The following is a 16,656-nucleotide window of genomic DNA, read 5'->3' as shown; positions in this document are numbered from 1 at the left end:
TTATTATATTGCGTGCCTCAGCCTTCTTGCAGGCCTTTCCAGGTTTACAATATGTTTTTGTTTTAAGCTACTTATACAGAAGTACAGAAAAAACCCTGTGTAATCCAGACGAGCACATGCTTTTCCAACAAATCTCTAAATAAAATTTATTTGTATTGATAATTCAAAAGGAGTATGCAGTATAATCATTAACAGGGATACCTTATTAAAATGATCTCCAATAACTTCCCAGATTCTAGACCACTGTAGCCTTATCCGACCCATGTTGTAGTAAGAAATCTCTACAATCTTCTGCAGACTAAACATTCGAGGGTGGGTAGCAGACAGCAGTTCATCCATAGATACAGCACAAAGCCAGCGAACGAAATCCACTGTTAAATGACCACAGAATTTAATGCAATGTTTTTCCAAGGTTTAAGGCAAAGTTACGTTGTAGTTTATGGGGGTGAGAAGTGGGGGGGAAGATAAAACCTACCAATAGCATTTCCATCCAACCTTGTAGATCCAGTAAATATTCTGTAAAGTGCAGTTTAAGATATTGTTAAAATTTCTTAAGAAAGCATCTATTAAATATGTATTCAATATTAAAAAATATATCGACAGACAGAGATCCCAACTACTTTTATTAAAAAAACAATTAGTAAATGTGGAAAAATACTGAACTTTAAAAATCAAATCAGAAATATTTCAATGACTTCTATTATTTAAAAATAATTCCCATAAGCATGTGTGGAGAGTGGGAGGTGAGCATTGTTTCTAACACTATCCGTTCATTGACAGTGACTGATGAACAATGTCAGTATTTTATAAACTATTCAGCCCTGCTTCAAATACAGAAGCAAAACTTCTCCAGAGTGCATAATTCTTATTTGCTGTGACAAATAGATACTTGAAACACTTCCCATTATGAAGTGGGAAGAAATGCTGCAAAACTAAAGAGCTACTATGTGTTTGACATTAAGCCTCCCGTTCATTGGATGTGATTTTACTGCAAGACAACTTTCATTGAACTGACATTGATCTTGTTGCCTACCCTCAATCCCAGAAATGCTTGTAAACTTTGGGAATGATTCCACTTTGAGGTTGACAATTTTGACAACCATTAAGAAAATTATGTTTTCTGATTTCTTGTACACTGAGAGAGCAAGATGCATTAACACTCCCGTCTGATCAGTATGATATAACCAGGGAATGTTTATGATATGTATTATGCCTGATGTCAGGATAAATAAGATTCATAGAAAGTAAGACTGGAATAGTAATTTTGGTAATTTCAGACAACATCTACATAACCTAGAGGAAAGCTGGGAGTCTGTAATCACATTTATGGGAAAAAAGGTCTGTCAATAACGCTCCCTGTACTAAGGCAAAATGAGATTTGCTGTATGTTACATAGAGCAAATCCAAATTCACTGGACAGTACAGCAGTCTTCACTCTGCAACAGTCCTATAATAATTTTATATCATAAAAAGGCTTCTTGCCTAATCTTCATTCTGCTCCATCTGGCAAAAATACTCATGCTCCGTAAAAAAAGGAAAGAACCCACAAAACCAAAAAGCCCTTTAATGTGGTAGTATTTATCTAGTTTTTCCAAACAGAAGTCCTATTATTAGCAAAGGGTATTCAAATATTGTTTAAAAAGCTTGAGATGGCAACAGCAAATTTAATACAATACCTGTCTACAGCAACGACAACGCTTTGGGAGCTAGTTTCACCAATGGATTCCTGTATACTTGCTATCTGCTTCCAATCTACGTTTCCACCAACTACAAGTGAACAAAATTTTAAAAATGGGTAAGAGATAGCACAGAAAGAGTTGGGAAGAAAGAGGAAGAGAAGTCAGGCCACTACCAGTATAATTAAATATATTTTTAATTCACAAAAAAGAGAAGTACATTATTAATTTTCCTTGCGTGAGCTGGACACCACAGTGAACAGTTGCATGTTGGTCGAAGTCCTAATTCTCTAGATTCTCTATCAGTCTATAAACTATATTAGTTGCAGAAAATTGTCCACATTTGGAACATCTCTATGAATACATAAAAGTGAAAAAATTCAAAAACACAAAATGCAGCTTTTCCTCCCCATATTTAAATGGACCTTTGGTAACTGCTACTGAAAATACACAACATATGACAGACAACACCACACAAAGGAGAATTTTCACACTTAATTAGCGGTCAGTGAGTATAGCCATTCTGATACGTTTTCTTCTTAATCATTCACAGAGTTCCCATCAAAACTCCATCCTAAAGCTACATCTTAAGTATAGCAAAATTATCCCCCAACAACAGTAAGGAAAAAAATCTGTAAATAAAAATATCAATATTTGTTCTGGAGGCGAGAAACTGTAGTCCACACCTGGGAAAGCTCATGTTAAGAACTTCACAGTGAGCAAATCTCTGAAATTTGCAGCAATTTCTATGCCAACCCCTCACCCTGCTGAAAAAAAAAAAAGAGCAAGAATCTTGCAATCAATCCATGTAATTCCACCTACCCTGTATTTAGGGTTTTTTTCTTAGGCAGCCTATCAGAAAGACAGCGCAGAACACAAGACTCAAAGGCCAGCAGTTTTATTCTCTGAGCTTTGCAGAGGTAGAAAATTTCTCATGTTTCAGATTGCCTGCCAAAGCCTGCCCGACTCACACCATGCTCTGCACTCAGAGGCAGCTGCAGATGTCTGGCTGTCAAATGTAAACCGATGCATCTGAAAGATTTTTCTTGAGCATTTATGAAGTAACCTATCTGTCCATACATACATATGTACCTAACCTTACACCAGTACTTCAGCAAGTTGTTATACTGCTGGGTTTGATCAAAACTTCTCAGCACATAAGCTGCCAGGATCAATAAACTTGAAGCTTGGTGAGGTGAATTTGAAGGGCCACTTCCAAGCAGTCAGGTAGCCTTGCCCAACCCCACCAGTTTGCATGAGAATTCCTTACTGCTGTAGGATTGTAATAAATGCTGGAAGACTTGGTAGATTTATACTCTAACAGTTATAAGATATTTTACAGTGAAACACAGAGTCACCTGTATGAACAAACTGATTCCTCAGATTCCCATTGTTCAAAGATTTCTGGTTAGCTAAGAAATGCGCTTCGGCTATGACCTACACACAGCAGCAGGTTTTGTCTTCTGACTATGTGCATAGAAACCAGAGTAGAAGAAAGCTGAACTTCACAGTTACAACTCCAAGTAAGCCCACATTCTTATCAAAGAAGCAAAGAAATAGATGCTTATTTCTTTTCTTTTAATACAGAAGTGTCTGTGATGCCTTGAATTTTCAAGTAAAACAAAAAAGTGCCACAGCAGGAAGATAATGCAAGAGTGATGAAGACATTCAAATGTAGACGCCTGAAGAGCGCATACCTGAATCCTGGTTTGGGCCGTGAATGTGGAAAGGATTTTTTATTTTAAACATACACGCCACTTCAGCAAGAAGAGTGAATGCTGCTGCTTATGCATGTCCACATGAAGTTTGTGTGTTACCCAACTGCAGCTTCACTTAAATTCACTCAATTAAACAAGTATTTCCCTGTTAAATATGTGTCTCTATGTATGAGCATATGCACCCTATCCTTCACAGGAATGAAAGTTTATAGGAAGAGTGCTAGAAAGCCACAGTTCCAAAAGATACTTCAGAGTGATTGCAGAAAGACAATTAAAATACTTACAACATAAGATTCATGGAGCGTAAAACTGAAACAGTTGAGAAATTTACTATGTTCTAACAGCCTCTAAGTGTATGAAAAACTAAACTCCTTTGAGTTAGGTATATTCCCGTAAGACTGAAGTGGTATTATTATTAAAAAAAAAAATCTTTAAGTTTCCATATGTGCACTGTAACAAGCATTCCAGAAATTCAATTCAGAGAGAAACATTTAATGCATTTGGCCATACAGTATTTTCCTTGGAAAAGTAGTTAACAGAGGGGAAAAAAAGTCTTTATGAGTTGGATATACACCAATGACTAGCAAGTATGATTTAGAGACACTGGACTACAGTTTACATTCTTGAGCTATTAGGACTTTAAAGGCCAGTCACTTCAGGGTAGAGAAACTGCCAGCATTTGGAAACAGCAAAGCTGGAGAGGTCATCAGGGAACACTGAACTGGAGGATGCATATTAGAAAGGCAGGAAGAAGCTCAGTATATGAGACACTGGCAGACGCATTCATTTCCAGGAATAAGGTTTCCCTTCAGCAACACCTGGCAAGGTGAGGGAGTATCCAGACACAAGAGAGCACAGTGGAAAGAAAACAACTGACTGCAGAATAAGATGAGGTGTATGAGGAGAACACAAAGCCAGATGATTAGGAGTAGTTGAGGGCAAAGATCAGGGAAACTATTAAAATAGTCATTACTCCTCAATAAAAATCTCAAAGTTACATGAAAACTTAAGATCAAACAAAGCTTTTGCTTGGCTGTAAGTGAAGTTGTTCAAAAGGCAGGATATACCAAGCATCACACTAAACCAGAAACTTTCTAACAGTCAAATCAAGTTGTAAATACTACTTTGATGCTCCCACAGTTTCCTATAAACCCTACACCCACATGTATTTAACTGTGTTCCTGCTGAAAAAAAAAAATCTTTTAAAGACAGTTTATGATACAACAGGTATATATTTCTAGGAGAACAGGAAACAAGATCTCATTTATGAAGTAAATTGTGGCTCTTAGGCCAACCTAAAAAGAGGCATTTATTGAGTACCAAAGTAACCAAAAGAGGAGAAAAGAGAACTTCAGAATTTAAAACTAATCTCCCACTTGGTTTAATACTGTGCATTCTCACAAAGTTTCATAACAGGATGCTTACCCTACACACACTAACTCGCCTGTTTGGTAAAACACCTGGTGCACTAACATTGCAATAGTATTAGATCTGACCATGCCATCAGTAACCCATTCTTACTTTAATAGAAATGAATGATGTATCTTTTGCTTACCTTTCCCACTCTCCTATTCTAGCAATAGCGCTTAACAGAGGAAAACAAATATTCCAGAAATTGGCAATAGGACTATTCAAAGCCTAAGACAGTTTTACAAGGACTACTTCATGGTCTCCTCTCCAAACCTCATAGTCAACAATAATGAAAATAAAGGACAAACTTTACTATGTGTCTGAACAAAGTCAGTTAAACAAAAGACTTCATATCTGCATTACTCACCCAGTCCAAGCCCCACAAATTCATCAGGTGCCTGATCTTTTGTTCCAGTAAAAGAACCTTCCCTGCCACGCACTGTCCCTGAGATGTAGCGAGGTTTTACTCCAGTTCCTATTAACTGTGCCAGTTCAAGTTGACTGATGCATTTCAGAATCTATTCCAGAGAATGAAGAAGTTGTTTATCAACAAAACCCAGTTTGAAATAGTAAAAAATAAATAAATACAAATATTTAGGCAGATCTTTAGGAGAAAAGGATTCTAAACACTCAAGGTCAGAAGAGTATTTCTGTTCTTCTGTCTAAAACAAACATTAATTCAAATACTGTTGGATTAGTCTCACAATTGTATATATTTGTAAATTATCTAAAAAATACTCTTTCTGCATAAACAAGTACACTACTGTGTTCAAAAATCAGTTTATGCGCTTTCTTACGGTTTAAGTGCAAATGACTTTTATACCTCATGCCAGGAATTTCCTAAATAGTTTCCATCTGTATGAGCCACCGTGATGAGAGTTTTAATGGTGTCGATATTCTTCTGCTTCATTTCAGTAATACCAGAACTCACTGTAAGTAACGTAAATCTTGCTAATGCTTGGACATAGGCATCTCTTTCAAGCTACAAATAGGAGTAAAAAAAAAAAAAATCAAGGTCAAAAAAGTCTGGTATTTTCTCAGTTTCTTGTTCTTAGTACGATCTGTGTGATTCTAGCGACTACATCATTCACCTTTCTCTTCCTAGGACTGAATTCCTAAAGCATTCTACGTAGTGAAAATATCTCATGTTCTTCTGTAGCAAGCTGTAGGACAAAATCAGGCTCCCTCTATTCAGGACCATGAAGTGTCAGGTCTGACAGCACAGAACACACAGGTTGCTGTTAGGTTTCTGGGTCTGGTCTACTTTGCGTTTTTGGGAGTGGTTCTTGGGGGGAAACAGAACACTCTTTCAGCAGAAACACGGCTTCCTACCTAAGTTTTTATTATTCTTGTACTACACCTGGACCTACTCTGAAAATGCTGCCTTAGCAGATTCAATTTGTAGGATTTTTTTTTTACAGAATCTAAATAATACATCCAAAAGGCATGTTTTGCCAATACCACAAAACTGCTCAAAATGTATTTGATTTAATTAGTTTGGAGGACCTCAGAAGCTTGCGGGGTGAGACTGTCATGGGTGGGTAAAATGGCAAGTGACCTATAATCTAGGCAGATGAAATAAATCTCACAAAAGAGAATGTTCCACATGTAGGTACCCAATTTTTGTGTATAAACACCAAAGAAAACTCCTCAGGTCTCCTGTGAACTGATTACAATGGTGACAAAGTGAGCTCACAAATGCATTTTACTCTCCTGTTATGTAAGGTCCAAAGGCCATAAAGTGAACTAGTTGTACATCAGATAAACAAATGAGAACTATGAAATGTATTTAAATGTTTGGATATTTAAGACTGTTTTGAAATAAAATCATTGAGCACATCATATAACCAAATATAAAACATATTTTTTAAAAATCCCCGTAAGAACAGCTGTTCCATAGAGAAAACATGAATGCCACAACAGTGGGGAATGACAGAAGGGACGGAGTCTCACAGAGCCAGGCAGCTCATGTTCAAACCCAACCACTCCGCCAGGGTACGCTGCCAAAGGTACAGCAAATGATGGATAAGCACAGAAAAATGGAAGTTTCATGGAAAGAGTACTAAGGAAAGAAGCTTATCGTCTACAAACTGTGTATCTTCTGTAAAAGGAAAATGTTTTCAGTCCTACATTCCCTCTCTGCTCCATACGTTCTCCCTCTGTCCCTTTTTATAAGCCATCAAAGTAAGAGACAAACAGCTAAACATCATGTCCACCAATGAGAAAGTAAAAAGAGATGATACAAGCAAACTAGGTACATATTTTTCATGCATATCTTGTCCCAGATGCTTAGAGACAAAAGTCAGACTATGTGACAGTCTAAGATAAAAAGCATAAATAATGAAAACCAGAATATCTAATTTCTGTCTTAGAGGTGCACATGTATAGTTTAAACTATATTGCGTAGAGAATTTTCTTAAAACTTACAGGCTCCAGCTCCCTCCATTATCTCTCAAAGTGTGTAAACAAATGCTAACTGTTCTTAGACGCCAATCTTCTGTATGTTTATTCAATGAAATAAAAAAAAGTTGCCAGCATCATTAAAGTGCAAGAGGGAAAAATCTGCTTCCAACAGATAAGTCAGCTCAAGCGCAGATGTGCCAGTCACCTTTGAATCACCAGAGCTATCTGGCAAATGAACTCAGACAAGGCTGCCATCTCATCAGAACCTTGTGCAAGGGAATCATCCTGTAATGCACTGAAATCATCAACACATCAGTATTGGTTTTAATGATATCAGCAAAACAGAATTCCCATAGGAAGCCAAGAACTAATACCTATTGAGAACACACACAAAAGTTTTTAAATTTCAGCAAATGAGAAGTGTTGTTTTTGAAACACCTCCATTCAATCGAGATTGTCCCATGCCCGTGGAAGGGTACGACTGATCCTGGTACATTCCTGGGAGCATGGGCATCTTTGAGCAAGCGTGTCCTTGTCCTCCCACCCAAGGCAGACCACTGCAGGACTGGGAGCTACCCTCTGCAGCTCCCCAAACTGATATTCCTACCTGTTCCACTTTTGCGGCTTAGGAACTAAAATAAAAAAACCAACAACCGTGAATGTGAATTTCATTGAGCAGCTGCAGGTTCCAGGGAAGGTTTGGTAATCAAATTTTTAAGTCTGTTCAGGGAGGGGAGAAGAAAAATGAAGTAGAAGGACAGAGGAAGGAAACCCTACATGATCTCAATGGGGCTTTTAAAAGCGGCTGTGTCAAGAGGCCCCAACGCACCTTTTCGCATTAGTGATAAAAAGCTATCTAATTTGCTAAATGCAAGTGCAATGGGAGAGAGAAGCAAAGCATTCATTGTTATATCACAGTTCATCAGTTTTTACTTAAAGCTAGTTTTACAAGGTGGTGGTTTTTCTTTTTTTTTTTTTTTAAATGTTCACTATGTAGACACGAAATAATGCAACGTCAAACATACGAATTCTGCTGGCCTCTCTCTTCAGCTGTTGCTGACTTACGGTAGACTACTACTCCATTTATTAACTAATAGTCTACAATAACATAATAGTACATTCACTATTGATGATTTTTAAATGGAAACAAAAAAGGCAAAAAATAGCACCAAAGCTTAATCAGAATTATCCTCTGGAGCCACAGAGCCTGGAATTCTTGGTATTGTGCTTAATGCAAGATACATTCATGCAGCATTACATCAAGAATGACATTTCCAGTGCCATAACTGTTAGAACAGTATCCAATTAGAGACATGTCAGATTAGTATAATCTCTCTGAAATTGAGAACAATATTTGAAACACAGTTCACAGAGATATTAGTTCTACTTATGAAACAGGATAGAAAGACTCAATTTATGAAACATCACAACAATGCTAAAGAGCTTTGTAACAAAGAAAGAAAGAACTCTGAAATACAAGTAGTCAACTTGCAGGGAAACAAAACTTCAGTACATGGGCACGGCAGCACTTACCACAAAGCACCAGCAAAAATAAAGGTCACTTCATCTAAAACACTTTATCACGTACCAGATGAAGTAGTAACTGCAGAAGCAGGCAGGTATGTACTGCAGTGCACAGCCTCAGCAACAAGGACTCTTAGACCCCCACTAACATTTTGCTTGTACCTAAATCAAAGTATTGTCTCAATCTTAATTTTTTTTACCTGAATGTTGAAAATGCAAGCAATCCTGATTGCACATCGTATACCCTCCAAACAAAGTGAGGCAACTTCTGTGTCATCGCAGTCCTGCAGACCCACGCTGAATGCAGCTAGAAAAGGTGTCCATGCCAACTGGAATGTATGCAAAATAAAAGTTACATCACAAACTGCTAGTATTTGAAGGGAATGTTATAGTTTCAGCATCTTGCTAAAGTGTAAATTTCGTCCTTGACTCACATAATTAACCTTCAAGTTGCCTTTTGGCAAAAAGGAAATGGAATTAAATAGACATGAGACATAGAATACCACAGAAGTAATGCAGATTGATGCTCCCCTCAGAAGCACCCTCTCTCTTTCTCAGAAAACATCACACACAACCATCTACGGATAGCCGGAAAAAAACAAACCCACACATCCAGCTATCTTCAGATAAAACAAACCCCCAAACGATGTCATTTAGATGTCTATTGGAGTTTCGGTATTCCCAGGATAACCTTTACCTTTGCAGAGTGAGAGACAGATGTAGTCAATAGTTATTGCAAGAACCCATGTGGTGTATGACAGATTCCTCTATGATGAAAACTATGTACTTAAATGGGACATTTGTCCTGATAATACCAGATGGAAAAAAAAAAAAAAAAGGGTAGGGTAAAATAGGGCAGCAATTTTTATTAATTCCACTAAAGTTATGATAAGACGACAACAATAAGAGACAGTATAGGACCCTCTTCTTGACATCTCTACTCTTCACTTTATTGCCCTTGGCCCTCCATCTTTTTGTATCTAAGCCACTGTCAATGTTTCCCATTCCTATTGCCTTAGGGGGGACAGAGTGTAACACACTCAACTAAAGTTATTGCAGCAGGGTCCACATGGTCCTGTTCTTGTGGTCAAAGGTCCCTCTCCCACAGGCAGAAAAACCAACCAGAAAATGCAGAGGATCCTGCTGTAATTGCATCTGGTTATGGAGAGGAAACCTCAGGGCACCCAGACCGATTTTAGAAATAATTTTACCTGAAGTCACCCCCTATGAAATACAGTCAACGCGCGCACAGCGGGGAGCAATAGATTTCACGCCTAATTTCATAATAAAATGATGCACCACAGAGCTTTGGTTCCATTTAAGCCAGCAATTCCAAAAGTACTATCTCAGAAAAGAGTTTAACACTTGCACACACCAAATGATAACTCTGGGAGAGTATTAAAGGCATCAGGATAATTCATAGATCCAGGACTTAATTTCCTATTGCATGACCTTTAAAGGTCCCTTCCAACCCGAATTAATCTATGTTCCAGAAGTGTATGTTTCTTCTTTCCCTCTGCTTTTTCTAATTTTTCATTCCTACTGAAACCAAAACTAATCTTAAAAATCACACAACTGAAATACTTTCTTAAGGACTATCTAGACATCTGCACAGTATGCTTCATAACTAGACTAACGCTGTTATTTATAATAAACGGGTTTGTCACTAAAAGTGAAAATAAAGCCTCTAAGACAGACAATCAGTTTTGTGCTGCTTAGGTGGGTATATGAATTTTTGTTCTGTTTTAATCATTTCGAAAATCTATCTGTAAATAGAGTTATAATGATAAATTTTACACCGGCATCAATGGGTGAAAGAGATAACCAGAAGTTTATTAAGTTTTGATGAAATAAAAATTTAAAAGTCTAAATAAAAAAAGTGAAATAAAATATTTAAATTTCATAGTTCTCTGTTCAACACATCACATTGTCTTCAGTACTTGAATTAGTTTATTAACATCCTCAAGTAGGAGGACTTCTAATTCTTAGCACCTTCACAAAACCTGTTTAAGGTGTTAATGTACCCTGTTGCTCCATATATTGCTCCTGTGAAAACGGATTTTGCAAATGTACTTTTCAGATACTAAAGATTAGGAATGTATCAGAGTAATAGGGTTGGTATTTTGAGGAAAAATATTCTATTAATTTTACAGATGTCTGCATGTAAGTTATTTCATTTCAGCCTTAGAGAAGTCAAAGAGATCGCTTAAATGGCACCCTGAAAGCAGATACCAAACAAGAGCTTCATTAAGTATTATTCAGTACCAACACAGCACTCACCAACTTTTATTAATAGGACAATAAAGAACTCAGAAGTTTTACTCATGGACAGCAATCTAACAGCTAGATCCTCAGTGTGCCCAGGTGGCCAAGAAGGCCAACACCATTCTGGCTTGTATCAGAAACAGTGTGTCCAGCAGGATTAGAGAAGTGATTGTCCCCCTGTACCCAGCATTGGTGAAGCCCCACCTCAAATCCTGTGTTCAGTTTTCGGCCCCTCACTACAGGAAAGACATTGAGGTGCTGGAGAGAGTTCAGAGAAGGGCAACAAAGCTGGTGAGGGGTCTGGAGCACAAGTCTGATGAGGAGCAGCTGAGGGAACTGGGGCTGTTCAGCCTGGAGAAAAGGAGCATGGAGGGGGTTGGTCTCTTCTCTCAAGTAGCAAGTGATAGGACAAGAGGAAATGGCCTCAAGTTGCACCAGGGGAGGTTCAGTTTGGATATTAAAAAAATTTATTCACAGGAGGGGTTGTCAGGCACTGGAACAGGCTGCCCAGGGAAGTGGTTCAATCACCATCCATGGAGATGTTTAAAAGATGTGTAGATGTAGTGCTCAGGCACACAGTTTAGCAGTGGACTTTGCAGTGTTACATTAACAGTTGGACTCAGTGATCTTAAGGGTCTTTTCCACCCTAAATGATTCTATTAATTCTTGCATCTGGTCTTGGAGCTCAATCTGACCTCACAGCACATGACTCCAGTGAAGACTTTGTTGAATGTTACGGTAGTGGCCTGAGACTTCATCTGCCTGGAGCAGATCACAAAAGGGTCATACGAGCACCACTGCTTGCACAAGGGCAGCAAACGAGAACATACAGAATTATAGTCGTTACCTCCTCCAAAACTAGATGACAGTCCTAGTCCATCTGACACATTTGCAACAGACATCAGACAGAAGTTTGTTCTGATAATTGCACCTCCAAACTGCAATGAAGTAATCTCCCTTAGAAGCAGCAGGAGGGACTCAAACAATGAACTGGCCATTAGTCACTTGTCACTTTTATAAATCTGTTGTTTTGACTATAGCTCTATATGTAAAATAAAAATCCTATCATTTCAAGTTTTTGACTACTCTTTATACTTTTGTTCCCTCAACATACTTCTCGTAACTGCTGCACTGTATCAAGATGCTGCTTCTATCAGCATAGAAACTTCTTATATCTCAGGGTAAATGAAACTGAAGTAAAAGGCTCAAAATCCCTTCTTTTCTGTGGCAAGTTAAGTAACTTAAAAAATGACCAAAACGTAGCAGACACAAATCTTTAGTATTTTCAACAAGTCCTGTCAGTCAGTATTTTGCATCAAGAACTATGTGATATTCTAGGCAAACACCAAAACACGTCACTCACCTTAAACATGGGTCTTACATGCTCCAGGTGCGTTGCGCTAGTAAAAGGTGCCTGAACATGGCTCACCGCCTCCATAAGAGCTTTAGCTGTTTTAGCCATTTGTTCCATTTCTAAATTATATAGGAGTCTTCTCTGCTTTTCACTAGCAACACCTGTAAACAAACACATTTTTTCCTCTCATTTGTGCATCTTTAGTAGAAGTGTCTTCAGTAATATAATTCCAATTTTTTCATTTAGTGCCATGCTCAGATGCATTTTTGTAATGTCTTTGCTTTCTGAAATTACCACACCATTTCTTTTAGAATATAGATAAAATTTAACTTAAGGTAAACTTAGATATTAAATGGAACCTCATTTTAAGCCTCTAGAAAATTCTTAGATTTGTACAACAAACTTTTCTTCTCCATCACCTCAACTGACAGCATAACTATCACATCCACTAAGCTAAATTTAAAGTGAACAGAAATTTCATAGCAATCCATCAGCACAGAAAATAACAATAAAAATAAGTGGACATCCTTTTTCTGAGGGAGAACTACATTAATTAACCTTTCATTTCAGTAATGGAACCTACATCTCATCAAGAAAGTGAAGCCCAAGTAGAATGTAATAAGCAGCTTCTTTAAAATTACAATAAAAACATCATGTTACTTGAATGAATATTGAAAAAAACAAGGAGGGAGACTTTTTCGCAGATGCAAGTACATATATTAGGACTCTACAAAGCAAACTATGCAAAATTTTTGAAGATGACAGACTGGTTATTGCAGGAAAACACAATGCTTAGCCTTTGAAATAGAAGGCACAAGTACTGTGTGTTCTGCACCATGCCTCGCAGCAACACTGGTACTTCCCAAAGCTCTCAAATGCATTTCCTTGTGTTGCTGTTCAAAGGCAAAACCTGTGCTCTCCATGGCCAATGCACTGAACACCAAGAATTCACAAGCAAAGGGAAGTGAAAATAAGGAGTTGCATCTAACACAGGTTTGAAGGTAGCATCATGCACTTGTGTTAAAAGGAAAACAATACAAAATTAGAAGTTAGGACTCGTTTTGAGTTAACTAAGTGGTACTCACTTCATTTACCTCTCATTTTAAAATGGAGATAGTGTCATGAAACTGAAGAGTCCACACTCTGTAGAAAGCTAACAGTGCAACTACTTACTTTGTTTACTGGATTTTGTGGGTATTGTTAATTCTTTTGTTTCCTTCATTGAAATCTTCTTTCCAGCTATTTCATTATATATAGCAGACAAATATTCTTCAGGGAGATCTTTACTATCATTGATACCTCTATTCATTTTAATATACTGTTCTTTTGTCATTTTATTCTTAACCTGAAACCAAGAAAGAAGCCATTCATATAAACAAATGAGGCAAGTTCATAGCAGTTACAATGCTGCCTCTAAAAGCAGACAAATTGAAGAAAAAAGACCATCAAAGTCAAATGTGTCAATTCAGAAAACATCTTTAAGTATCCAACATATGCAAGACTACACTGTCAAATCTACAAAACAATGCAAGGCCATGTGGACACTACAACACTCATAAACATTCAGTAGGATCTGCATGTGAATTAGACATAACATTACCAAAAAAAAAGTGTTCTATCTCATCATACAGACCAAGCTATTTTAAACATGATCATATAATCTCATAAGAGTTCAATACTCTTCCCAGATTTTGCTTACATAAATGATGACAGCTAATCACTGCAACTTTGAATATTTTGCACAGCAGAAGTGAGCTGTATTTATCAAAATAAAACTGCATTATTTTTTCAAACAGACTAAAATCAGGAGCAGATCTGTGTTAATATCAACAGTTAAATAATTACACAAATTTTGGCTTCAACTGTAGGTTCGATCATTACTGTGAGTGCCTTAATATGAAAGCAAATCCACATGATTCCTATTCAACGCAGAGCAGCAAAGTGATACCTTACAGAAAGGTCTAACCAAAGCAACTTAAAAATCTCACCACCCACGACACACAATATTCTTACTTAAAAGGTGCACAAACTTAATCCATCATATTTCTTACACACATATAGATGTTAAATTGAACACCAAGCTTTTACAACTAGATTGTCACAAAGCCTGAAAGGTGGATGTCTATGAATTGTGTAAATGTATTTTTCTAGCAACATACCTGTGGACTGTGAAGATCTGTTGTCAACATGATAATTGAGTAAGCTAAGACATATGCAGTATCTGCACTAGCAAAAAGAGTTTGCCTGAATTGGGAAAGGAGAAAAAGAACAGCAAATTTAGCATACTATGATTTTTGACTTACTATTCAGCTTTACAAATTTCTGAAGATACGAGTATGGCTTACCCTTGGTTACATTCTAAATATCTAGCAGCAAATTTCTCCATCAGGCGATCAATTTTTTGAGCCTCTCCTGGAAGACGAAATCCCTCTAGAAACATGCGCAGAGCTGAAACAAAATCCTTTCCTGAAAAGTCGTGTTGGTCTACATATGCATACATGACTTCTTTGTTAAATTTATCATTGTCTCCCAGGAACTCCCCAACCTGAGTCTAAAATAAGAATAGAAAAGAGAAACTAGTGCATTTACAATGGAAAACATGGTAAATAAGAACAACAGCCATATTGACCATATGTCTCACAAAAACAGAGGCTTGTATGTAGTTCAGTATGACATATTCTGCTTCTCCTCTACTCTCTAAAGCAAAGTATTTTGGCAACATATTCCATCATAATGCTCTCTTACATGCTCATACCTGCCTACTTTCCTCCTCTTGGTTTTACTCACACACCATTTTTTTTTCTATTAGATGAAATCCACATGTGCACAAGACAAAGTTAATATTACCAACGATTGATTGTTCTCTCCTGTATTGATTTTTGTAGTTAAGAATTTTACTGCAGGAATGAAAATCTTGCTAAACTCAACTTTATTCCCACTAGAGTACAGACCTCAAATAGATTCAAGTGATGCTCAAATATAAATAGCTGGTACTCAAATACATCCAGTTGATCACTGTCAACACAACACAGTAAACTGAAATTCCCACCCTCCTCAGCCAGATATTGCAATAGCTGCTAGCTGTAAATAAAATAAAATCAAATAACTAATTCAGATAAAATAGCTTTCCTTTGGGATACAGCAAAAAATGCTTTTCATGTTGTTCCACCACGCTATTTTTTTAGCAGTCTCTGAAGGACAGTTACTTCTGATAGTACCATATTGGGCTGAAGTAAATAAAGTTTAGTAAGTTGCTCATAGTTGTACTAGCAACTAGGTGCAAGTCTTGAGTCAGCTCATGTAGGTCAGTCTTTTTCTTACACTTTACTGAACTGCAAAGTCATACACTTTAAAACTTTAAAATACCGTATGGTTTGCAACTGGTAGAAAAACATCAGCATGAGCAAAAACAACCACCAGGAAAACAATTTTCTTACTGAATCTAATCTTTCCTCTTGATGCAAGAACTGAGCAATGTCTTCAGGGGTAGTGCCAAGCATTCCTTGTTCTTGCAGGTACTGAATTCCCCTCTTTGGTTTCTTATTGAATCTGTACAATCAAGATCAAGATGGAATGAGTGAAAGTTAACCCTTTTATTCATGCACAAAACCTTACCCACTTAAGTAAAAAAGATTCAACAATTCTGTATGAGATACTGAAAAATCTATGTATTAAACACTTTTCCTTTATCAAACTATGCATTAGGCAGGAATGAGTTATTCCCTTCATCGTTGGATGATTTTATGTTTCCCCCCCCCGTAAACAGTCTCCTCTTTCTTTGCTATATCACTGCCAGCTTGGCATGTAAGCAGCTCCCAGTAAGGAGAGCTAAACACTGTCATCTACTCTGGCACTCTTGAAGAAAAAAATATTCCACAGAAACAGCAAAGTCTTGGCTTGGAAAGAAACAATTATGCTTCGTGGCTTTTTGTTCTAATCTCTATTAAACAATCAAAAAATCCATGAGTTGCCTGTAAGAACAGTAATGTACGAGACAGGGGGCAAGGTAACTGAAAGAAACTGAAATGCTAAAGGACCAAGACATGTTTGTTTGGGGTCTGAGAACTATACTAAGGAAACTTATTTTTACATAAAGTGACCTCACTGAGGAGGTAAGGTGAGAAGGCTGAAATCACCCAGAAGACTCATGTCAGACTGCACTGAGAAATTATACTATCCTCCAGCTCTAAATATGACAAGTTAATAAATCCAAAGGAAGCACCAGCTTAAGCATATAGGCACCTTCATCAGTAATGTGTAAACTAAAACAGGTCATATTCAACTGATCACATGAGTTCAATGTTCT

At 37.3% G+C, this 16,656-nt stretch overlaps 1 protein-coding gene across 2 annotated transcripts in view; it reads right to left on the bottom strand.

Annotated features, from left to right (window-relative positions):
* Positions 1 to 16,656, bottom strand: part of ARFGEF1 (ARF guanine nucleotide exchange factor 1) — a 93,992-nt gene that overhangs the window by 18,268 nt on the left and 59,068 nt on the right. For both annotated transcript variants that reach the window (XM_065830340.2, XM_071804038.1), the window contains 11 exons: positions 15,788 to 15,899; positions 14,696 to 14,901; positions 14,510 to 14,594; positions 13,524 to 13,695; positions 12,360 to 12,511; positions 8,932 to 9,060; positions 5,628 to 5,786; positions 5,172 to 5,322; positions 1,677 to 1,767; positions 476 to 516; positions 202 to 371 (listed from right to left, as the gene is read on the bottom strand). In XM_065830340.2, coding sequence (XP_065686412.1) covers positions 202 to 371; positions 476 to 516; positions 1,677 to 1,767; positions 5,172 to 5,322; positions 5,628 to 5,786; positions 8,932 to 9,060; positions 12,360 to 12,511; positions 13,524 to 13,695; positions 14,510 to 14,594; positions 14,696 to 14,901; positions 15,788 to 15,899 — 1,468 coding nt within the window. The remainder of the gene's footprint in view (positions 1 to 201; positions 372 to 475; positions 517 to 1,676; positions 1,768 to 5,171; positions 5,323 to 5,627; positions 5,787 to 8,931; positions 9,061 to 12,359; positions 12,512 to 13,523; positions 13,696 to 14,509; positions 14,595 to 14,695; positions 14,902 to 15,787; positions 15,900 to 16,656) is intronic.

The sequence above is a fragment of the Patagioenas fasciata genome, chromosome 2 (genome assembly GCF_037038585.1).
Source record: "Patagioenas fasciata isolate bPatFas1 chromosome 2, bPatFas1.hap1, whole genome shotgun sequence".
In the NCBI taxonomy this organism is placed as follows: Eukaryota; Metazoa; Chordata; class Aves; order Columbiformes; family Columbidae; genus Patagioenas; species Patagioenas fasciata.
This window is presented reverse-complemented; position numbering and strand designations above follow the sequence as displayed.